The sequence below is a fragment of the Cupressus sempervirens genome, chromosome 10, assembly GCF_028749045.1.
Source record: "Cupressus sempervirens isolate cs-2001-9-10 chromosome 10, ASM2874904v1, whole genome shotgun sequence".
Classification (NCBI taxonomy): domain Eukaryota; kingdom Viridiplantae; phylum Streptophyta; class Pinopsida; order Cupressales; family Cupressaceae; genus Cupressus; species Cupressus sempervirens.
This window is the reverse complement of record NC_143127.1, coordinates 99,785,060-99,810,716: the sequence shown is the minus strand read 5'-3', so window position 1 is coordinate 99,810,716 and position 25,657 is coordinate 99,785,060. Positions and strand designations below refer to the sequence as shown.

Genomic DNA, 25,657 nt, shown 5'->3' with positions numbered 1-25,657 from the left:
TTGAATATTTTTATTTTATTTTTTGAAAAGCAAGAATAGTATATAATTGAAATTTTAATAGGTCTTACTAAATAGTAATAGAGAAATTTAATTTTTAAAATAAAAAATAATGAAAATTTAAAATTCTAATTTTTTTTGTTAATTGTGCAATTAATATAATTATTATAAAAGATATGTCACACCACACTTTACCTTACCATTAGTCAAATTAATAATAATAAAATGTACTAACTCATAAAAATTTGATTCATTTTGTCCTTAAAGTTAATTTTGATTCTTTTAAAAGAATTAAAAGTAATTAAAACTAAATAATGTAACAAAGAATTTTGAAAACTAAAAACTAAATAATATTACAAAGAATTTTAAAATGGTAGTTATTGTACATCAATTATGTTTATTGTTTATGTATTTAAAATTTAAAATATCTTATATCATTTTTGGGTGTGAAGATGTTGATTAAATATTTAATGGTGTATCAAGATGACAATTGATTGTAGTTTTTTTTTAAATAAAGAATTATTTGATTTTAAATATTTGTAAAAAATTTATTTTTGTTTGGTAATTTTCAATTTCTTTAGTTTTTTAATCATATAATTCTTTCTTTTAGGATAAACAATTGGTTTATGATTTCTTACATTGCAAACATGCTAAAAATAAAATAAAATTTATTGTACTGCAAACTCCAAGACACAAAGAATAAGCAATTTAAATTGTGGATATCTTTTCTACATGTAGAATTTAGTTATAACATGCTTATGCTTTTGTTAGGGTTTTGGTTGGTATTGTTTAACCTTGCACAAGATCTCAATGATCCATTTGTTCACAACACATTACAAGACATTTATGACAACTTTATAATTGAATTCAAACTAATATTGTAGAAATTTTATTTATTATCTCAAGACTTCTCATGAAAAAACCAATAATGCAAAAAATGTGTTGCCTTGTAACATGTATGCGTGATTTTTTTAGTGAAATTGAACAACATTTCTTGAAGGCTATGAAGATGCTTTCTAGTCTCAAAACTCTTCAAGTTAAAGAATTCCATTTTGTTCTAAAATCCTTTTTCCCTTTTGATTTTTCCAATTTAGAGCTTGTTGTAACTTTTTTTGTAAAGGCATTGATGTTAAAATTCTAATGACACAAAGAAGTAATTTTGCACTTGGCAAGAGCTATAACTTATCTACTCGCATTCAACTACAAACATTATTGTAATGACAGAATGGTAACATCTTTTGTTCATAACAACCCACTGTTTGGTATCAGAGGGAACACTCACTTCTATTGCACGTGACTAGAGCTAGAGTGCAAAGGGTAAAACCTGTAACATTAACTTATAGAGTGAAATAGAATGAGATTGGGCAATCTTTATCCATTCTCTTTATCCTACACTCAACGGATGTCATGTGTAAGTCATTAGATGCTGTGGAATGTGGAACATTCTAAAGATTTAATTCTCTAATTTTTGTATTAGAAAAATAATTTTACTCCTAGCTAAATTAGTATTAGTCAATCAAAAAATAAAAACTAGTGCTTAAAAATCAATTTAAAAATAAAAGAATTTATGAACTTTAAAGTTTTTTTGTTTTAGTTTAAAAAACTAATTGTATCTCTCTATTAGTTCCGTGCCTATAGCATAGACAGAGACTAATAATAATAAGTATGAGCGCATCCCTTTCCACCTTCTTTAGGTGCAAGTGCTAGTAATAAACTTACAAAAAGAAGTTGTGAGGAAATTCGAGGATGGGTAAAGACTAAATTTTTAAAACTTAATTTACACGAAAATGCACTTCCTTTACATCGCTTTTTCAAAAAAAAATTTAAGTCCTCTCCTTCGTAAGGAAGTGCATTTTCGTGGCTGTATAGACGTTGCCTAAATAAAAGGCTCCCTTACAATCTACGGCTGTTTCAAATCGTTATGGGCACTCCGGAATCCGTATAATCAAACTATAAGATGACATCATTCGCATCCCATCTCAACCTGCCGACATTCAAACTACATTTTCCTGCTGAAGTGGAATTGTGGCGGCCAATCTGCTTTTCATCCATAGTTAACGCAAATCAAGGATTTGACCATCTGCAAATGTATTCTCTAGCTGATAAAACTCTGACTCGTTCGCCTTTCTAAGAAATTGTTGCTAAAAGTAATCCCCAATCTAATGAGATTGGATTTGAATACTGGAAAACCCGATGGGCACGGGGGCGCTGTTCAATTCCAGTAAAGTCCCATGGGAATTCTAGTACACCCACACTGTTTGCTGACCTTTTCTTCCCCACTGGGATATGATTTTTCTTGGGAAGCAAACAATAAGTGGCTTCTGGAATCGCCGGCCCTCTTCATTGGCCGGTGGAATGGAATTTTCTCCGGCCATTTAGTGACTCACCCATCCCTTGTTTCGGTGGGTGTAGCTGTCTGAATTATATAAACCCGGTCTTCCATTCATTTGGCTCTACCTAGAAATGGACGGATCAATCAACAGAAGCAGATGCAGACACGCACCACGAGATTCTTTTGGGGAAGAAGCAGCATTTGTGATTTGTAAATTGTGTGGTCAGAGCAGAGAGATATTCACGGCATGCCCATACGACTATTTGTTGTTGGCGGTGATGGTGGTGGGGCGGGGCAGGCCCCATTGCCGTTTGGTGTTCTGGTTTATCGCATTTCCGTGCGGTCAGAGTCATCCCCAATCCACTGCAATGAAATTGATGAATAGCCTCAAACCCTCCTTTCATTTCCTCGTGCCTTCGCCCGCCTTTCCCTAAACCACTCTGTTGTACGACTTCCTTAGGTTAAGGGTTAATCTTACCCTGATCGCAATCTCCGGCCTCTTTACATCTAGTGTCGGTCTCCAATTTCCCCCACGCTACCCGCCTTATCTGTGAAGAAATCCCCTTTTTCTCCTCTGTTCTCAGGCCTCCTATTCATCTTCTTTGCTTTACCTGCAAATCCCCTTGATCTGATCTGAGCTCTCTTTCAATCTGCTCTGGAAGTATGTCCAGGAAGGGAGGAGCAGGCGGTGACCTTGCGGCAGATGAGGATCTGAGAAGATTGGTCGCCAAGCATGCGAGCCTTCAGCTTGACTACAACGATTTGCAGAGGGTAAGTACGGAAACCTTTGTTTTTGTCTAGGGTTTGAAGCCATTTTTGGGGTTCAGTCTTGCAATATGGTAAGGCACTGTTTTTATCTGGCGGACGAGGGTTTGACGACCTTGATCTTTTGTGCCAGCGTTTGAGACCCATAATTTTATTCACGAATCAAGAATGTCTTGGCTCTCTGGTTTTCTATTTGACCGCTCAATGATCGAATGTTGTTGACGACCCTTGAGTGTATTTTGAGGCTTCTTTTTCTTTTGTGCGTTCTTTTCCTGGTTGAACGGTTTATATCTGTAACTTTCTTCCGCTGGCTATAAAAAGTTAAAGAGGTTATCTTAGATTAATTTTGCTGTATCTTGAGAGCGTTTTAAAGTTTTCCCCCCATATATAGCTGGCTGTGAGATATGGTTCTTTGTCTATTTTCTCAGTTAAAAGCTTCAAATTCTGGATTGCATATCTTATTTGGCCCTTGCTGGAATGTATACAGTGATTTTGAATGATTGGCTTTATTTTCTTGCTATGGGAATTTGTGATGAAATTGAATCTATCTTTAAACGAAGATCTGGATATTACCTAGTCCGTTTAACTAGTTATGGTTCTTAATATTCTTGACTTGATCTGGGAAAATAATTTTCGCTTCCATAGAGGATCCTGATATGGTGATTTTTTTCCCTCTTTTAGGAAACTAGAGCATTTAAAAAGCGCGTGCAAAGAGCAAAGTTGAAGAAGGATAAACTTCTGGCAGAAGTCAGGTTTAATTTCGTTTCCCTTTTCTCTTAGTTATCTGATTCATTTCAATACTGCTTGAATTCATTTCGGGAGGTTGGGGATTTAGGTGTTTCAGTTATATTGTTTAATTATACGAGGCTAGAACCTTTTTGTGTGTCTTGTTATTTTAGTACTGCAACTTTTCTGTCAGCAATCTTACTTGAAATTCTGATATTATTTCTCTTTGAGGCAATATCACTCTTTGTTCTTTGTGTATAATGGTTTTGGTACATCAGTCTTATAGTTTCAACATTCTTAAAATTCTCGGTACTATAATTCTTAAGCTTAATTGCCTATTTTTAGGAGCTAAAAGGCTTTTTAATTTTCTGTTGTTCACAGATTCTTGAGGCGCAGGCATAGGCTTCTGACCAAAAAATCATGTGAACCACTTCTTCAGAAGCAACCTCTGGTAGATTCAAAAGCTATGGGACCTCCAAAGCTGGCCCAATATGACCACGCTGTGAATCCGAAACAATCTCTTACTCTACAACATATGACTACGAAATATGAAAACGCAAACAGAGGTACATCCTCTGAACAACAGACGTCTACAAAGAACAGAGATGCATTATATGAAGAACCCGTTGCACTTCACACATCAAGGAACAAACAGTTTACAACATTCAATTCCATTCCTCCTGAGAATGTAAGAAGTTTTTCTGGGAATTCTGTATTGCAGTGACTGATATCTTCTTCTGTTAAGAATTTTTGTATATCAACATAATTATGTTAATTTTGTTTTTGTATCTGTTTCGGTGCAGAAGCCCGTAGCTGCGAGAGAGTTTCAGGTATTCTGGGAGCCACTGAGAGAAGAAACCCCATCTTATATTGCAACTTCCATGAGGAAGCCAATATTTGAAAATGCTGGATTAGCTAGCGATCTCAACCTGTCAATATTTAAAGACATCCCAAATGGATTTGTTCCATCTAACAAGACAGGAAAGAGAAGCATTTCTTGGCAAGATCAGATGGTTTTGAAAGTTTAATTGAAGCATGCTAACAATGCACAATTTTTTTATTCTTTTGCAATAATCCAGAAGAGATATAATGAGAGTACTAAATTATGTCCTACTATTGTCTCCATCAGATTATGATTAGAAGAGATATTAAATTTGTTGAATGATATGACTCGCTATTGCTTCCATCATTGTTCAGCTTACTGAGGAAAACTTAATTCTAAGTTACTGATTTTATAAGAATTTTTTTTTCACGGGTGAAGTAAATAAAAATCACATTACTTGAGGAAGCTGCCTCGTTCACATCACTACTGGCATTGTTTGGTAAGCGTTAACTTACATTTCACAGGTAATGCTTTGGTAAGGCATGGCACCTCACCTTGTAGGCATCTTTACAAAGGCAAAACACTAAGTAAAGGAAATCTGTCAAGATAATTCCAGATAAAAATAAACCCTCACCAAACACAAGAAGATTATATGAGACCCTTAAGGGGCTGAATGCAAATACTTAGCATTGCAGTGACACAAAAACATTCATAATTTTTTTTTGATGAATAGTCACTTCCTTATATTAAAAATAATACAATAAAGTTACAAATTCACAAAAAAAGGGGCCGGGGGAAACAGGATCACCCCGCGAGTACACATGGCCTAAGGCCGGAGATCAACTATTTAGCAAAAAAACACAGAAAGCAAAAAGCCTCAGGCTGCCAGCTGAGGGAGGAGGATCCTTATCATCAGATCCCCACCCAAAGGTGGGGTGAGCAAATGGCTCAGGGGGAGCCCATCCATCAGCAGCAGCAGCATTATCATCTTTCTTCTCTCCCTCAGGTTTGGGAGGAGAAATGGCTAAATTCAGCCAGGGAACACCCACTTGGGGTCTGAGTGAGCAGAGGGCCAACCGGTAGCAGGAGCAGCATGAGGAGCCATAGGGGACCACCCCGATCTAGATCTCCGCTGGGGCGAGGCGCCGACCACCAGAGCCTCCAGGAGAGCGGCGCCGACCAAAAGCACTGCCGCTAGGAGAGCAGCAAGACTAAGAGCGAGGCGTGTGAGTGGCGAGTAGAGCTGCTACGACCTCGACAGCGACCATGAGGAGGGGTACGGTCGCTGGAGGTATAATCCGGCAGAACACGAGCAACCGTACAGGGGGCATTTCCCCAATGTGCCAACAACTCCTACAGGGGAGCCACCTTATCAGTTTGTACTTGAATTTGCATCATGACATCATGACATTTTAAACTCAGCTTACAGAAAGATTTCACATTGCTGTAGCATTTTTTCATATATAAGTGGGTGTTGTAGAGCAAAGGAACTTAGTTTACAGGTAGCAAATTTCAATGAAGGGAGGTTTTTCCACCCACATTTCGCTATAGCGATGCTATTTCAGGATCACAAATTAGATGCCCTTTCTGCATCTTGGATGTGGCAATTTTTAGTTTCATCAAAGATAATTTGAGCAGTGATGCTCTCAACAATTCAGGGATATCAATATGTTTAAGGATGTAGGCATCCATTGCAGAAAACTTTGGTCAGCAAGCTCAGGGTTTGTGACCTTGATGCTACATATAAAAGGTATCTTGTCTACATCCTCCAATGAGGGTTATAAAGAAAGAGTGAGTCCAATTGTATCACAATGAAGAATTGGTTGGCAGCAAGCCTTTATTTATCCCTGGAGAAAGAAACATGCTGATCTGACGCTAAATGACCAGTATCTTGTGCTGTAGATCGATAATCTATGGGGTATCCTTTGTAACGGTAGCTTCGAGATGTCTGGTTTCTTCACGTTGTTGAGCATCTCAAAGAATGAAGTCTCGTGTGCATTTGACATTCCTATTTGGAACCTTGGGTAAGGGTTAAGAAAAGATTTAAGATGGCTCTTAGCCCACAATCCATCTTGATGATGATGACACATATTGCTTTTGTTTTAGGGTTGTCAGCTCATTCTGCAAGGGACGTTGCGTTTATGTTTGCTTCTGAACAAAGCGTGGAAGGTGGGCTATTGTTCCAGAGACATTTTAACAACCATTCGAACGTGAGCATTTGAGCTTAGATTAATTCCCATAAAGCTATTTCATCATTTGATAAGATATTATTTGTGAATCAATCTTGGGCAGAGACCCTGGAAAACGTATGACACAACCTAATTTCTTAAACACTCCACCCAATCTCAACATGTTGAAGTATCTAAACGTGTGCGTTCTGGTTTGGATGTGCCTCCACAACCCACACGCTTAAAATTGGAATTAATCAACAGTATGTAACATCAAGGAGGTCCTTCACGAAATCGATATAATGAACTTGAAACAGCGCTGACCCTCTGCTAAATAAAAATGAAGAATCAACTTGATCAAAAATATTTTATCCACTCTGTTATTCAAGTGGTAGAGAGTAAAAATGTTAAATTTCATTGTTATTCTGTCCATAATGCGGACAATCTGAATAGTTTGTTAGAAACTCAAGTTTCGGTATAACCTCAATCACGCTTTAATTTTCTCTTCAGCTCTATCCCGATTCTTTAGAATTCTCCCCGGAGCCCACTCCGTATTCTCGAACAATGAATTGGTCTGCTTCGCAAGTTCCCACGATAAATTCGGTTTACGAAGGATCCCACGCCACGTCTCTCAATTGAAAAGTAAGAGCTGAAAATTCGGGTTCAGTTTTTCCTTATCAGCCGTTGCATCATCGCTTCTAGGGTTTGGCACCCTCGGGTTCCTTGCATCCTTGTGAAGTCTGTGTCCAATGAAGAAGATTTAGTAGTGAGCACTTTAATTTTGTACTTCTTAAAATCTTGCATCAAAATTTGAAATGGATCTTAATATTTATAGCAATTTCCTTTTCAAGTTGTCTATTCATAATTAAAGCTCCAGACATCATTGAACATGATGTCACATTAATTTACTTTTTGTAAGGTATCTAAAAAAGTCTAAACAAAGTGAGACCTATAAGCCATGTTTTATTGGTAAACTCATGCGGTGTTGCATCATTGGTTGCTTTATAGATCTAAGGAATACATTTCATTTGATCACGAGTAGTTATCATGGGCACTAACAATTCTCAAGTCATAATTGTTGGTGCAATATTAACAAAAAGATTGGGCAACCAAGTGATGACAATTATTAGACCACTTGATCCTTCCCCCTAGATGCTATTCTTGCAATTTTTGAATTAAATATTGATTGGTTTACTTTCATTGACCACTTTGTGAGCCATGTGTCACTTGAATATATACTTTTGTACTAGGTTATCGCTAAATGAATTCCCAATTAGTTAAGTTGGGTTATATCCAAAACTTGATCAGAGACATTTTTTTCTCTCTTCTATTTTGTAAAATTTATAGTTATGTGATCATGGTACTCCACTTAAGGGTAGTCAATCTTTGCAACCAATTACACATCACTTAAAACTCTACGCAATGAGAATGAATAAAGAAATGATAATCAATTTGTGTGTCCCATATAAAAACTTGAAAGAAATTGCATATTAATAACAAATAAACTTTGCAAAATGAGTAGAGTACATTGCCTTTCATGACATCCACTATTCTGTCTTTTGATAGCAACTCTCTCTCTCTCTCTCTCTCTCTCTCTCTCTCTCTCTCATCTTCTTTTTCTCTTCACTTTTAAGAAGCAAATTCTCCTCTTGAGATTGACGAAACCTCAAGGGATGAATAGCCCTACATTGCCACACTTCTGTAGCACTCCAGTAAGCTAAAGAGATTTAATTAGATTGAAGAGAAAGTAAGGTAACTATAATGCAATGTAACAAATATTGAAATAACTAAAAAATACAAGTTGGTAAAAATGATTAGACTACTACAATAGAATGAGAAAACCACCATGACCAATCTATGAGCTCTATGTCTAAAATATCAATGTAAGTTAAGGATTACACCACAAATTCAAGAATTTAGTAGGAGGCATGTGTTCTATGAATATTGTGTGCTAAGAAGGTACGAGGAAGTAAAGTAAATAAATTGAAACAAAACTAAGTATAGATAACAAAAGGTAAAGAATGAGATAAAATGTAAGTAATTTAAAGATAATATGAAACTATTGATGCCCCACTTTAGTCCACTTCTCAAACCTATACACATGATAACAAGAAAAAGGTTGTGGATGTTTGTCTTACAGCTTGTTGAAGTTAGTTCCCTATTTTGGTGTTTTCACCTCTGTAGATAGCCAAGATAAAGATGATTGATAAATATATGAAATGATAAATGATAATATGTTCAAGATAATGGTAAAGAAACTTTAGATATGCTTATTCAAATTGATAAGAGTGAAGGCAAGGCACCAGAAAACTCTCCTTTCAATGCAATAAAAAAAAGCTTTCTAGAGTGAAGGTGAATATGTGTTGGTGTACAACAAAAGTTTATTGGAATGAAAGTGAGCATGCATTGGTGTGCAACAAAAGGTGGTGGAACAAAGATGCAAGGTGACCATAAAGTTGTGAAATGTCATGGCCCACTAGGGAACTTAAAAAGTTATTTAGTAGATTTTTTTTTAAACATCTATTTTACAAAGTTTTTATGACTTTGATTTCAAAAGTCCTAACGAGTTTCCTAACATTGTTCTTTAAGCGACAACAAGGTGATCTTCATTTGTCGAACTACTTAATTTGTGCTAACTATCCAACTAATTAAAAATATAACTTTAATTATCTTAATTATTAGTTCCTGCCTTTGGCAGGAAACTAATGGAATCATGTGATTCCATATTAGTTACATATATCTAAAATTTGAAGATATACTAATGTTTGCAAAAGCTATATTAATTTGCATGTTTTTTTGAAATTCAAAAATACAATTTTTTGAAAATTGTATTGGCCCATGATAAAAAAAGACAATGAAAAAATTCAATTTTCTTCAACAAAAATACAAATATTTTCTAACAACTCTATTAATGAATGCATTAATTACAACTTTATCTTTTCCACATTTGTGACAAGTAATCAACTCTTAAAAAAAACAATCATTTTTATCTTCCACCTCACAAATGAATGTCTAATCAATATTAATTATCCTTATCAATTTTCCTTACCAAGTTCAAATATGAAGTTAAATATTTTATATTTCTTATTTTAAATATATTTATTATTAGTTTTACATTGATGTTTAGTTTGTGTAATTTGTAAAATGTTATTCAAATATAGATATTTTAATCAAATATAGAGTTAAATGTTTTATATTTCTTATTTTAAATACACTTATTACTTAAGATAGTTTATGAAGAAGAAGTCATATGAATTTATAGAGTTAAATGGTTTTAAAGTTGTCTAATTTAGATATTTTAATTAATGAATGTCTAATCAATATTAATTATCACAATTTCAAATATAAAGTTAAATATTTTATATTTCTTATTTTAAATATATTTATTAGTTTTACATTGATGTTTATTTTTGCCAATTGTAAAATGTTATTTCTTTAAATTTATACTATGTTTTACTAGCTACTATTTTAAAATCTTACTCTAATACTACCCCTCAAACTTAGTAGATATTTTGGTAGTTCGAATAAATTAATCAACAATTTATTTTTTAAAATTAAATATTTCAACTTATAATTGAATTGGTAGAAATTGATAGTTCATTCATATAATATAATTTCTATTGTTATTTATATCCCTATCTATTTTCCTTACCAAGTTCAAATATAGAGTTTAAATATTTTATATTCTTATTTTAAATATATTTATTATTAATTTTACATTGATGTTTATTTTTCTAATTTGTAAAATGTTATTCAAATATAGAGTTAAATGTTTTATATTTCTTGTTTTAAATACATTTATTATTTAAGATAGTTTATGGAGAAGAAGTCATATGAATTTATAGAGTTAAATATTTTTAAAGTTGTATAATTTAAATATTTTAATCAAATATAGGGTTAAATATTTTATATTTCTTATTTTAAATATATTTATTATTAGTTTTACATTGATGTTTGTTTTTGACAATTGTAAAATGTTATTTTTTAAAAGTTTACACTATGTTTTACTAGCTACTATTTTACAATTTTGCTCAATTTTTTTTATACCATTAATACTACCCCTCAAACTTACTACATATTTTGGTATTTTAATTTAAGTAATGAACAATTTTTTTTTTTAAATTAAACGTTTCAACTTATAATTGAATTGGTAGAAATAAGTAGTTCATTCATATAATATAATTTTTATTGTTATTTATATATTTCTTAAGTTAATAAAATTATTAATATTTTTCAAATTCTCTTCAACTCTCTCTATTATTCTACCTTTACTTGTCCTTATAATAATATATCATTCTCTCTTTTACCTCTCTCTTCGTATAACATTATATGCCATAGGCCATAGGCATCCTTGATATGAAAACTAGCTTAGTTGTATATATACAAAAACATGTTATGAACGTTTCCATTTTAAAAGATACTTCAACATTTTCCATTAGTTCCTCACTAAACACAAAAAACTAATCTTGAGCCATAAGTTTCCATCAGTAAAACACAAAGGCGTTGACAAGATAAAGATCATTGCAAAAGCTACTTTAGTCAACCATAAAACATGAAGGCAAGAACTTTGGCGCATGTGCCCCTTGTTTACATTATCCTTCCAGTTCTACTTTTTAAAATAAGAATCACATAGAGAACCATTTCATTATACTTTAAATAAAAGCATCTTTACTCTTTCATATTAAGTTTTCTTAATTCAAATCAAGAGAAACATGAAATCATAAGGAGTAACTTTCCAAAACATAATAAGTAATCCTAACTTCATTTTTCTTACATCAAGAAACTTTTTCAACACAAAAGGATAATTTCTTTCATTATAGCATTTGAAATTGCATAAAAATATTTTCTCTTAAATTATTTTCTAAACTACCCTACCAATTACATGGATTTCGTTTTATACTAGTAAGCCTTTTTTACTTTCAAATATACATTTCTTTTACATTAGATTGAAATTAAAAAAATAGATCTTCATGCTCATCCAAGCTGACTTGAAACATGAACAATGTCTTGAGATGATTCACCAGCCAACTATGTGAATGTTAATAAGTGGTCCACTCCCCCAAGCTAGGATATAAGACCATGATCCAAATAGGTTCTAAGGCAACCTAAGGCTGGGTTTCACCCTTACAAAAATATTAAACACACAAGGTGAAACATACACATTTCTTGTGAAGGAGGTAAAACTATTTTTTTCTTCTGATAAGTAGCTTTTGACTAGAGTTACAAACTTGTGAAGCCAAAAAATTTGGGGGGACATCATCCCTAAATCCACACCCAAGACCTACAAGCATGGAATCCTGATAGGGACTTTAAGTCCAAGGGATGCAACCAACACACTCCCAAAGTGGGTCTAGCATAGAGTCTGTGAGCACTCCTAGCCCAATGACAGTCCGAGAGATGAACGACACTAACACCATTATCTCCAACTCTATTGACTTGAACATCATTCGACATGTAATCTTCGTCTACAACACGTGCACCAATCCATTAACATCACCATTGTCCTTATCTATACAAGCATGACAAATAAAGTGGGCCCAACCTACATTAACATTGTTTAGGCCAAGTAGGGATTTGAACCTTGGTTGCACCATTAACAATGCAACCATTACACCACAAGGTGATCCCCAAAGGAGGTGAAACTTTATTCATGGCAGAAATAGAAAATAATAGACAATAATTAGTAAAAATGAACTTTTTATTCTAATGGTGAAGAAGTTAATCTTGAAGAGGAACTATTTGCTCTCTTCAAGAGGTCAAACTATTAAAAAAGTTAATAGTCAATCATGAAAGTACAAATTAGATTTTGCAAGTTGAGTTAAATACATCCAATTAGATAGTTGAAAGTCAAAAAGTGTTGATTGTTGAACAAGAGCAGAAAATAAATACTTTAAAAATAGGTAGAAAAATATGAAAGTACCTTGCATTTAAATGACATCCTGAATAGTCAAAAGAAGTACAAAGACTTGCCACCTGTTGGTTTTGAAAAGGGAAAAACATTAAAAGAGAATTCAAAATTTGTTAATAAAAGCCAGAATATGGGGTATAATAGAACTTTAATCCACTATGATTTCTTTTATGGTTATTGCTTCTATTGTAACTCTTTTGGACATAAAGTTAGCACTTGTAGATTGTTGGCTCAAAGAACATCAACATTTGGTCACAAGTAGTCTTATGGTTATCAAATAACAATAAGGCACTACAAATGTCATCTTTATGGGCAATTTTCAAATCAATGTAAAGTGAATAAGAAATTCCTTCAAGTTTAGAGACCTAAATTTGTTCAAGTATTGGAAAATCCCTCTTGGTTCAAATTGCTTTATTCTCAAACAAGGCTGCAACTCGGGTGTTGGATAGTGGTTAACATGTAGGCCAAAATAAATTTCAGTCTTTAAAAGATTTTGAAAGAGGCTTTGTGAGATTTTGAGATAATATGGGTGCATATATCAAAGGTCGCGGTTCTATTTATTTAACCAAAGATAATCCCACTCATGATGTCTATTATGTTGAAAAGTTAAAACATAATCTTTTAAGTATCAACCAAATTTGTGATAGTGGATACTTTATTTTGTTTGATTCTAAAGGGTGTTCTATAAATAACAAGGGAGGAAAAATAATCATCACATGTTTATGAACTAGTGATAATCTTTATAATTTATTTGATACTACTTTTCATGAAACTACTATTGATCTATGTCTTATGAGTCAAGTTGAAGATAATTGGTTTTGGCATAGAAGGTTAGGACGTATTAATCTTATTCAAATCGGTAAGAAACAAAATGTAAGAGGATTATCTCTTCTCAACATACCTTCTAACACAATCTCCTAAGAGAATTCATCTACTAGACTTTTGTAACTAGCTCATCAAAACTTGTGTGGTCCAACAAGAACATAATTAATCAATGGTGAAAAATATTTTATGTTGTTTGTTGATGATTATACAAGAATTATTTGGGTTACATTTATTAAACACAAATATGAAGCTTTTGGAATGTTCAAAGTGTTTAGGAAAATGGTAGAATGAGAATCTGATCTAAAGTTGAACTATTTAAGGTTAGACAAGGGAGGTGAATATACTTCTCAATATTTTATTGAATTTTGTGAAAAACATGGAATCAAAAGATAGTATTATGTTTCTTGGACACCTAAACAAAATGGGGTGGTCAAAAGAAAGAATAGGATTGTTAAGGAAATGATAAGAAAAATGTTTCATGAGGCAAATTTAACAGATAAATACTGGAAGGGAGTTGTTCATACAACAATTTATATCCTAAATCAAGTCTAGATCAAAGTAAGAATTTTGTTTACACCTTATGAACTTTTCTATGGTAAAAGAACTTCATTTACACCTTATGAACTATGTTATGGTAAAAATGCTTCAATTAAATTTTTTAAAATCTTTGCTTGTAAATGTTTTATAAAAAGGGATTATGAAAATCTTGATAATTTTAAGTCTAAGTCTGATGAAGCCATCTTTCTAGGGCATTCCTCACATAACAAGGCATACAAACATTTTAATCACAGGCTGAGCAAGATTGTTGAATCATTAAATGTAATATTTGATGAAAATATGCTTCTAGACAATAATCAAGTGCAAGATGTTGAAGAGGAATCTAGATTAGGACTTGGAATATTGAATCCCAAATTTGTTGTTCATGAATTTGTTGCTCCTAAATTGGAAGCAAAAAATTGTTGCAAACATGATAATCTTCAAGTTTTAAGGTGGATACAACTCTAAAGACACCCTCTTAGATAATTACCAATAGGTATCCTAAAACTTTGGTTATAGGGGATGAAGATACATGTATTTTAACTCAAAGAAAAGCTAAGGAGGTAGAACATACCTGAATGACTAAGCATTATTGTGTAGTAACATAATTTGAACCCAAGTATGTTTATGAAGCTTTAAATGATGATTGTTGGTTAAATTCTATGAAAGAAGAAATCAATCAAATTAAAAAGAATAAAACATGGGAACTTGTACCTAGGCTCGATGATAAGAATATAATAGGTGGCAAATGGGTTTTTTAGGAATAAACTTGATGAATTAGGTAAAGTTGTGAGGAATACAACACGTTTTGTGTGTAAAGGTTATGCACAACAAGAAGGCATTGATTTTGAAGAAACTTTTGCACACATTGCTATATTAGAATCAATCCAATTTTATTTTTTACTTGAGCTAGATACAAAAACTTTACTATTTTATCAAATGAATGTTAAAACTACATCTTTGAATGATTATCTCGAAGAAGAAGTTTATATGGAACAACCTAAAGGTTTTGAATCAGTAGAAAAACCAAATCATGTCTATAGATGGAAAAAGGTTCTTTGTGGCTTAAAATAGGTGCCTAGAGCTCAGTATTCTAAGATGGATCCTCACTTGACCACCAATAAATTTGTTCATGGTGGAATAGACAACACCTTGCATACCAAGACTATAAAGATGATGTTCTAGTTGTTGAAATTTGTGTTGATGATATCATTTTTTGTTCAACTAATGATTCCTTATCTAAATAGTTTTTAGCCATAATGAAATTTGAATTTGAAATGTCCTTATTAGGTGGATTAAACTTCTTCATTGGTCTTTAAGTCGCACAACTTAAGCATGGCTTGTTTATTTCTCAAACTGAGTATACAAAAGAAATGCTTTAAACATTTCATATGGTTGAATGTGATTCAGTTAGTACCCCAATGGAAATTGGATGTAAATGTTGGTATCTCTAACCATTGTTTTCTATTAGTGTCACTCACTTAGTCATTTACAAGACAGAGTTAGACGGTCATCATTGCGATTGAGCTACTCTACATAGGATGAGTCATGTATATAAGCAAGTGTTTACCGTGCTTTATAGGAACTGAGTAAATGTATGGCCACTGAGTATTTCAATATGATTCGAGCTCATCAGTGACCAAGAAAGTTCCAAATATATAAGTGTCGAGCATAATACATGTCAAGCATCAAAAGGTTAATGCAAGTCGAACACCAACAATGTCAAGCATCAAAATACAATAAAGACTAATAAATGTAGAGTTTACATAGAAGTCAAAAATGGAACATAATTTGAAGTAACACATTTTATAAGCTGACATGGAAGGAACATTTAAATGACGTGGATCATAGATCCCTATGTTGTGCGATCAACACTTCAGATGGAGAGACTATTATGGAAGGATCTAGAAAACTCTTTACAAAACCTTTTAAATAGAGGTGATCTTAACCTAGATTAGAGAAAGAGTAACAGAGATGTGTGGAGCGAGAGCAAGAGTAGAGAAGTATATACATGTGAACAAGAAGACAATGAAGGGTTCTGTTATCGTCTAATAGAGAAAGTGTCCTATTTATGACAATGAAGTGAAAGGGAAAGACAAGTAACATCAGATCAGAGGAGAGGATCAGTTAGAAAGGAGAAGACTCGAAATCAACTTGTAGAGAAAACTAAGAGTCAGGCACTGAATCAGTTTTAACCGACTTGAATTAGGATAAATATCTTAACAGAGTGGTCTTAACAGATCTTTGAAAATTTCTTAATAGAGTCCTTACTTTTTTGTAAGTATTAAATCCTCTAACAAGGTTAGATCTAACAGTCTCTTAAGCCTTTAATAGGGTAGACTCCTCACAGGGTAGATCATATCTTATGATCAAACATTTTAACCTTAACTGGTTAACTTTATTACTGCAATAATAAAGATTTGTGGGTGTCATCCCCACCATAGTTTTACCTTCACCTTGGAGGGTTTCTAGGTAAAAAATATTGTGTTATGTGTTTTATTTTCGTGCATGTGATTGATTAGATTTATATGTTACAACAAATTTACGTTAGAAGTTTTACATGCACAAGTTTATTGATAGGTGTGAGTGAATTGATGAAAAGTTTAAAGTGTTAAAGATTCTGATTTAACCCCCCCCCCCCCCCCCCCCCCTCTTAGTATCTTGTTTATCCTTTTTATACCTCCATCAATCAATAATTGGTATCAAAGCTTTGGTTCTTTGAAGGAAGCTTAATAGCTTGGAGATTAGATCTTGGAGATGGATGCATTCAAACTGGATAAGGTTATTGAAAATCAAGTGATTGATATCCAACTCACACTATAGAAACTTGAGAAGGCAAGACAAGATTTAAAGGATTCCCTAAAAAGGAGACATGCAATTGACATTCAGATGAAACAGTTTTCCTATGAAGAAGTGGAGACTAAAGGACTATTTGAACCAATCAATCCAAATGACAAAGCATATGTTGATCTACTTGATAAGAAAAAACTTCTCAATAAAGAAATAAGAGGGGTGAAAAGAGAACATGAAATCCAATCAGTTAGACTATGTGAAGTTATTGAACAAAAGAAGAAAGTTGAAGAAGACAAAAGGGTAATGATTACCAGACTTGAAGAAAGGATATCAGATGTGCAGAAGCTAACAAACACATAGAAGGACATAATGAAGAATGAACTGAAAGCTGATAAATAATCTATGGAACAATTTAACAAACCTAAAGAGGAAATGAAGTACTTTAAAGAAATTATGATGTCATCAAGTTGTTCAAATGGGTTGGGACATTCATGCACTGAGAAAGGAGAATCATCTACAAATGGAGAACTGAGGAATGCAAAGTCAAATGAAAAACCAACTTGCTATCACTATGGAAAAATTGTTCATACTACAAACATCTTTTGAAGAAAACATGGTATGCAAAATTCTAAACCTAAGTTTACTAGTTACTATTTTTACTACAAGAAACAAGGGCTTCAAATACATGAGTGTAGGTCAAGACTGGGGAATACAAATGCTACACCTAAAATTGAAGGATATTGCTATAACTATCAAAAGTATGGGTATAGAGCATATGAATACATATCATAGACAAAACCTTATTGGACAAATCAAAGGAAGAATTATGCACCTAAAAATGCATGTTCCAAATGTCACAATTTTGGACATCAAAGTAAGAATTGTAGGACTCAAGCACATTCAACAAACTAGACAAAAGACAAAGGCAAAGGCAAAGTGGACATTGAGCAAATTAGGAAATGAAATGAACCTAAAATGGAAAAAGAAAACATAAGATGGAAATAGTGGAGCTAATGGAGTTGAGGTCACCCAACCCAATGGAGAAGGTGATCATGTCATCTCAAACTAAGCAAGAGAGGTATGTATGGAATTGCATACTTAATTGATATATCATACATCAGTTCCTTACATATAAATGTGCCAAAATTTTATATCTACATATGTGAAGATGCACAAGAACAATGTTTTTGAAAGGTTGTCGAGTGTCAGTAAAATTGTCTATGTTGATCGAGCACTTCAAAAGAGAAATGATAAAGACCAAGTAATATGGAAGAGACAGAGTTGTAATACAAAGACCTAGTTAAAAGGCATCAACATCGACTGAGACAACTAACTTCCACCTACCTAAGTACACAACATTAATGGAGAATCCTAATCAATGAAAAGAAGGTATATAATAAATTTTGAAAACATTATTACATACGTTGCATTCAAATTTTTGAGAGCACAGAGCGATTTGACAATTTTAGCTACTAGCAAAAATTTCAAGAGCAATTGGGACGAAGAGGATTGAACAAGTGAAGATCTAAACTATGTCGAGTATCTAGGGAAGAAAAGAACTCCAAACCCTAGTTGTGAACATGAAATCTTCATCAATTGCTAGAATGAGCCAAGAGTTAGTAGAATTCAACTGGTGAAGAGTGATGCTTGTCCTCCACCAAAGTTTCGTGCTATTCTAGAGATTTCTATGAAAGGAGACTCAATCAGTGTGCTATCCTCGATACCACCTAATGTCATTATGATACATGGTGTCAAAAGTTGTTATATGTGTAAAATTGGAGAAGTGGGAGATTATGAAATCAAGGAAGCATATGAGAAGTTGTGCAATGAAGGAATTATGAAGGAAAAATTCAAATTTGTTGAAAGGAAAGGGTTAACTTGTGCCCTAAAATTCCTAAAGAATTTCAGGGTTGAATGGATTAAATTTTTTTTGAACAAAATCCATGACATGAAGTATTGGTTACAGAATGGACTAGTGGAGATCACAAAGAAAATGATTCGTAGGGATACATGCTATCCAACCCTAGACAGGAAAAAAAACCATGCAAAGCCTAAGTCATGAAAAAGTTGAGGAAAACATAGGAGCCGAGTGGAATGGACGGGGTCTGTCCATCACAAACATTTCTGATCCACTAATTAAGTTTGCAATGAGGGTTATCGATCACAAATTCTATCAATCAAGATTGTAATGAAAGATCATGAGTATGATCTTGTCGAGCTACAGAGGCTACAACTTGCAAAAAAAATGTTATCCATAAGAAAAGAAAAGAATTCAATGTGTAAGTTTGGTTCCCTCATTTTGTGTATTTTCTTTTATACCTAGAAGTATTTTCTTGGTATTGGTAATACTGTGTGGGAGCAAGAAAAACTAGTGACAGAACAAATTAATGAGTATATCACTCAGTTGGGAGAAATTTTTGAGAATGCAATGGATACTTCTTTTAATGAATTTAACCAAAGGATGAAAAGGAGAATGAGGATACCTAAAGAGTTGGTCATGAAATATTATAGTGACATATGTTTTCTTGTGGATATGGACAACACTTTTGTATAGGCAATAAAGCTGAGGAAGGCTTGGTTACAAATTTTTGACTATGAGATAGATAGTGATATAGTGAGTGCAAACATTGATGCACTACTGAAAGAAGAGATAGGTGTCGAACCTGAACCTTTTGGGAGATATGAAGAAGTTAAAGCAAGAATAATTGTAAATATAAAGATAGCTTCTAAGGAAAAGAAAATGAAGAAAATGATTGAAGATTTAGAAGCAAAACTGGGCACCTTAGGAAAGGGAAAATAACCATTACAATTGACACAAGGTCTTGGTGAAGATGAAGAACAAGATAGTGGTGATGAGGAAGAGGAAGAAGAAGAAGGTAAAAAGGGAAAATCCCTAGTTGTTATCATGCCACCAAGTAAGAAGGATCAAGGAACAAAGGAGAAGCCGATAGTGAAACTCATCTCTCCTCCACCACCAAACAAGCCAAGGACCACGGTAGCTGCTAGTGCCAAGCAGTCTGCAAAGCAGAAGGTAGTAGAAGCTATAGAGTCTAATTCCCTCAGAACCAAAAGGAGATTGGTCAAAGGGACACCTTAGAGGAAACCTAAGTTTATTGATAAGGTATGTGAAAACTTAAGGAGTTCTCCGAGTTTATCTTGTTTCAAATTTGTCAAATATTATACACTTGATAATGATGATAGAAATAAAATTGAGGAGGCTATGGTAGAAATGATCTCAAATTTCAAACTAGCTCCTACTGAAATAGAGAAGAAGATACACCAATACTTGTATGATAGATTGAACATAAGATGGGAACACACAAAGAAGGAAGAGAAAAAGATAAGGACTGATGCATTAGTCAAAGTAATGCCTGACTTATCCCAGAAGAAATAGGACACATTTTTGGAGTAGTATAGGAACACATTTGTTCCAAAATATGTAACATTTTTTTATCTTACTAAATAAAGAGGAAGCTATACAATAGAAAAGTGAATTTCTATGGAAGTGCATTTTTGGGCTAACACCAAAGACAAGAGTGAAAAACACTATAAACATCGAAGATCATTACAACAGTTAAGAAAGCTCAGGTGTGTTGAGTCTGCAAGGCAACATGTCCCATATACATGTCAACACCCTTGACACTCTAGAGGCTAAGCAATCAAGGCTTACAGATACAGAAGTAGATGGTGAAGAGAAGGAAACTAGAGTAGATAATAAGGTTAGTTCAACACTTCATATTGAGGAAGGAAAAGAATCAAATGAAATTGAACCGAGCGCAACTATTATTTTCTCGAGCATAGATGCAGAAGCAAGACCAAGTGGTGATACCCCTTCACCAACTCTCAAGGAAGTGTCAAGTAGCAACACTCCTTCACCTATCAGAAAGAGGAAAGAAATAAAAGATGTTTCACCAGATATTGAAGTTAGTCAGGATGAAATCTTTGAGATGCCACAATTGGACCTAGAAAATCTCACCTTAGAGAAAACTATTTTGCAACAAGAAATTTTAGCCAAGAAGAGGCAAGAAGAGCTTAGAAAAGAGCACAAGCAGAAACATGTACAAAATGATGTAAAGAATATTTTTGTCGATGCTTTTAATATTTGAATTTTGATGAAGATGCATCAATAATCAACCATCTTGTAACTATAGTTGATCAAGTGAATGTTGGAAATATGGAGTCAAATAAGAAGCTAATGGATTAGTCTGCAAGAAGATTTGAAACTAAGGTTGTGGACAAAGTTTCCATAACCATTGCCAAACAGAAAGTGCAACTAGAAAATAATGTACAAGTTATGATTGATTTAATACAAAAGGTACAAAATTTGTACACAATCTTGTTAGATGTGCCAAGATTCACTGACAATATTCAGGCACAATTAAATCAAATTCAGGTTGAGATAAAGAGATCCAGAAACATTATTTCTGAGTTAGCAAAATCAAGCATTGATCATTTCAACAATTTACTGAATGCACATTGGTTGAGCTTCAGGTAGCTAACAACAACATGAGATCCAAATTGATCTCTATTCAAGCAATGATGATACCTCACTTTTAGGTCATGCAAAGAGAATTGGAAACAACCCAGGATCTTATCATAGAAGATCACAATATTTTAGTGGTTGATAAATTAGTTGATTTGGCTGCAAGATTACAGTTATAGAATCATATGTTGGAAGCATAAAGAACCACATGGGATCATGCATTGTCCATGATTACCAGAGTTCACAAGGAATTCATTGAAAAATATGGATTACTTCCACCTATTCAACCCCAGAAATAGTGACATATAGTGGTAAAAAATAAGGGGGAAATAGAGTCAACAAGGGGGAAACAGAGTTGATAAAGGTGAAATGGACTTGTTATTCATTTTTGCATTGAGTCATAAGACTAAGGGGGAGAGCTCATTTATTAGATTGTATTGTAACATTGTAAATATGACAAAGTGTTTTTTCCACTAATGTCAGAGGGGGAGAATTTTGGTATCTCTAACCATTGTTGTCTATTAGTATCAATCACTTAGTCATTTACAAGGCAGAGTCAAATGGTCATCACTGCAACTGAGCTATTATACATAGGCTGAGTCATGTATATAAGAAAGTATGTACCATGCTCTATAAGATTTGAGTAAATGTATGGTCATCGAGTATTTCAATATGAGTCAAGCTCATCACTGATCAAGCAAGTGCAAAATATACAAGTGTCAAGAATAATACCTTTCGAGCATCAGAAGGGTATACAAACCGAACACCAACAATGTTGAGCATCAAAAAATAGTAAAGACAGAGCAATGCAGAGTTTACATAAAAGTTAGAAATGGAATAAAATTTGAGGTAACGTGTTTTACAAGCCGACATGGAAGGAACATTTAAAGATTGTAGAGGTTGTTACTGTTGGAAATGATTGAAAAGATATGAGGAAAGTTGTTGGAATGATCATATGGAATTGGTAAAGAATGTTCTCAATCATTGTTTTGTCATTGATGTCAAACTTGCTACTTGCAGGAATGACAATTGCTTTAGTGATCCAAATACTATCAATTAGTTGATTGACAAGAAGGAGGCAATCAATAAAATGTAACTAGAACACCAAGAGAAAGGTTGAAGTTATGATGTTGTAATGAAGTACAAGGATCAGTCAAGCCATTGATGAAATAAGTGTGTTGATGACATACTATAAGACACAGAGAATGGGCACAGTGAAACATATCAAAGATGTAAGGTTTTAGCTAAGACATTTGTAAAGCCTAACTAAATTTCATTAGAGAGAGGGAGCCGAGCAAAGCTAGTAGGTGCCGAACAGATTCCTAGTTGAAGTCGAGCAAGTAAACTTCAGATGCCGAGCGAGTAAACTTCAGATGCCGAGTGATACAGAGTTTATCAAGTGTCGAGTGATATCAAGTGCTAAGCAAATACAAGTGCCAAGAAAATACAAGGTGTCGAGCAAATGCAAGGTGCTGAGAAAATACAAGTGTCGAGCAGATATAAGTGCCGAGTAACACAGAGGCACCGAGCATCAATAAACCAATAATGCTGAGTTACTGCATTATTTTAAAAATTGAAGATTCGCCAGATCTAAGCCGACAAGGTTGTTATCTAGAAGTCTGTGAATTAAATGGAAGATAAGAATGATGAGCTGGTGGCACAGAACACCATGTAGAACATTTTTGAGGTTACAACTGGAGCCTAGACAAAGTTTCTAGATAAGAACAAGATATGGGATAGATACATTGTATCCTACCTAATCCATTTGAAACCCTAAAATTAGAGAGGGAGAATCAAGTGGCAAAGGAAAATTAGATTTCTATTTAAGGAGTCATAAGTTCATGAAAAAAAAAGAGGCAGTCAAGCATGAAAGCATAAAATGTTGAAGGAGATGCTAAGGAGGAAAGAGAGCATAGTTACTTTGTTTCAATAAGAAGACCTCAGATATGGATGCATTAGTATGATGAGTGAGAAGACTCAAGGAGACGAAGCTTGAGAGAAAAATAAGCAGTCAGAGCTGAAGTGATTGAAGCCAAGCAAAAGATTGAACTGAAAGAGTGATATGAAATTTGCAAAGTATGTTGTAAGTTGTATTAGATCAAAAAGCCATTATCGTTACTCTCTAGCAATTGTAACAGTTAGCTTAAATCCTATGGACTTAGGTTGGTTTAATAGCCATGAGGTAAATCCTTTAACAGGGTGACATTCCAAGTGAATGTTCTAAAGTCCTTTAACCAGGCCCATTCCTAACAGTTTGGTGAAATCCTCTAACAAGGTCACATTTGACAGTGTGTTGTAAGCCTTTAACAGGGCATCACTTTAGAAGAGTGAAAATCAAGTAGCATGTTACTGGTGGTTTTTCCCAAATTGGGTTTCCACGTAAATCATTGTGTCATGTGTTGATCTTGCATGTTTATCTTTGCATGTTGATTTATTGTAACTTGCTAATATGGTTGATTTAAGTTTGGATGAATGAAAAGTGTATGGATTCATTAAAAGTAGCGAAAAAGTATTATAAGGGCATTTGGACCTTGAATAACTGATTCACCCCCCCCCCTCTCAGTTATTCTAAAGAATTCTAACAATTGGTATCAGAGCAAGACTGTTGATTCAGTTTAAATGGATTATAAGCAAAAAAGATCAAAATGCCTAAGAGAGAAGTTTCCAAGCTCAACAAAGACAACTTTGTTGCATGGAAAAGTTTGATGAAGCTACATCTTGGATCCATAGGAGATTATACCCAAAATTTAATTTTCACTGAACACGTAGATCCAACAAGTACTCTTACTGCAGAAGATATGAAAAACAAACAGGAACAAATCAGACAATGCTAGAGATTGCTTCTGCACTCAACTATGTTGAATTTGATGATATCAAAGGATGTGACACTGCATTAAAAATGTGGAAAGCCCTATCAAACATCTATGGAGGAGATCAGAATGTACAAAGAGCAAAAAGATAAATTCTCAGAGGAAAGTTTGATGATATGAAAATGGAGGAAAATGAGAATGCTGCTCAGTATGGCGCAAGAATAAAGAAAGTGGTGAGTGCAATAAGATGCTTGAATGGTCAATTAGATGAAGATACTGTTAATAGTAAGTTCTTAAGAACCTTGCTCCCTATCTATGCTATTAGAGTATCAACAATACAAGAACTAAGATGTGTGTCAGGAAACAATCTAAGTTTTGAAGGTATGATAGGTAGACTCACTGCATTTGAGTTATCTAACTTTGACAACTACAGACCTGAGAATGTTGAATCTTCTTTTAAGGCCAAGCTATCACTGAAAGATGCTGAACAGGTGAAATCAAAGAAATGAAGAAAAATGAAATATGTACCCAGTGATAGTAGCACTGATGAGGAAGATGTGGAACAATTGGAAGCATTGCTTGCTAGAAGATTTCACAAAGGCAAAGGAAAATTCAAAGGTAAGATGCCTATCATTTGTTTCAATTGCAATGAAGTAGGTCATATTGCTTCCAGGTGTACACAGAAAAAGGATTACAAGGAAGGCAACAAAAACAAATTCAGAAGAGATGATGACAAGAGAGATTACAAAGACAAAGGTAAGAAGTGTTATATTGTTGAAGAAAATTCTAATGATAATGATGATGAAGTTGTTTATGTAGCCATGAAGGATCAATCTGATGAAGAAAAACCCATAGCACTGGTAACATGTATGAACAAGAATGACAGGTGGATCATAGACAGTGGATGCTCACATCACATGATAGGAGACAAAAGTAAGTTTGTTAACTTTACTCAGTATGATGGAAATAGTGTTAGATTTGGTAATGATGATCCATGTCAAATCAAAGGAAAAGGTTCCATTAAGCTCACAGAGAAAATTTCATGTGATAATGCATACTATGTTGAAGGATTAAACTACAATTTGTTGAGTGTCTCACAATTAGGCAATATAGGATGCAAAGTAGAATTTGGAAACAAAATTGCAAAAATATATGATACTGATCATAAATTGATAGGAAAAGGAGATCAAACAAGGAGTAATCCATTTTACCTTGATATGGATGATGTTTCTTGGTTTATTGCAAAATTTTATGATGAATGGTTATGGCATAGAAGATTATGTCATGTCAACTTTGATAATCTGGTCAATATCAGTAAAATGAAGAAAGTCAAAGGTTTACCAAAATTGAAGAAGCCTGATAATATCATGTGCAAACAATGTCAGCTAGGAAAGATGACAAAGTCAAGTTTCAAAAGCAAAAACTATACATCTAGAGAAATACTTGAGTTAGTTCATACTGACTTATGTGGTCCAATGGAAGTACAAAGC

General features: G+C 33.7%; 1 protein-coding gene across 1 annotated transcript; it reads left to right on the top strand.

The window, feature by feature from the left end:
• Positions 1-2,861: 2,861 nt before the first annotated feature.
• On the top strand, positions 2,862-4,985 carry LOC149532772 (uncharacterized). Its single transcript, XM_089802968.1, has 4 exons — positions 2,862-3,100; positions 3,776-3,846; positions 4,202-4,508; positions 4,624-4,985. Exons 1-4 carry the CDS (start codon positions 2,993-2,995, stop codon positions 4,846-4,848), a joined length of 711 nt encoding a protein of 236 aa, XP_089659094.1. The 5' UTR covers positions 2,862-2,992; the 3' UTR covers positions 4,849-4,985.
• Positions 4,986-25,657: the final 20,672 nt, after the last annotated feature.

Coding starts and splice junctions, on each gene's coding strand:
- LOC149532772 (XM_089802968.1), top strand. CDS start 2,993: ATGTCCAGGAAGGGAGGAGCAGGCGGTGACCTTGCGGCAGATGAGGAT. Junction 3,101..3,775: donor ACTACAACGATTTGCAGAGG/GTAAGTACGGAA, acceptor TCCCTCTTTTAG/GAAACTAGAGCATTTAAAAA. Junction 4,509..4,623: donor ATTCCATTCCTCCTGAGAAT/GTAAGAAGTTTT, acceptor GTTTCGGTGCAG/AAGCCCGTAGCTGCGAGAGA.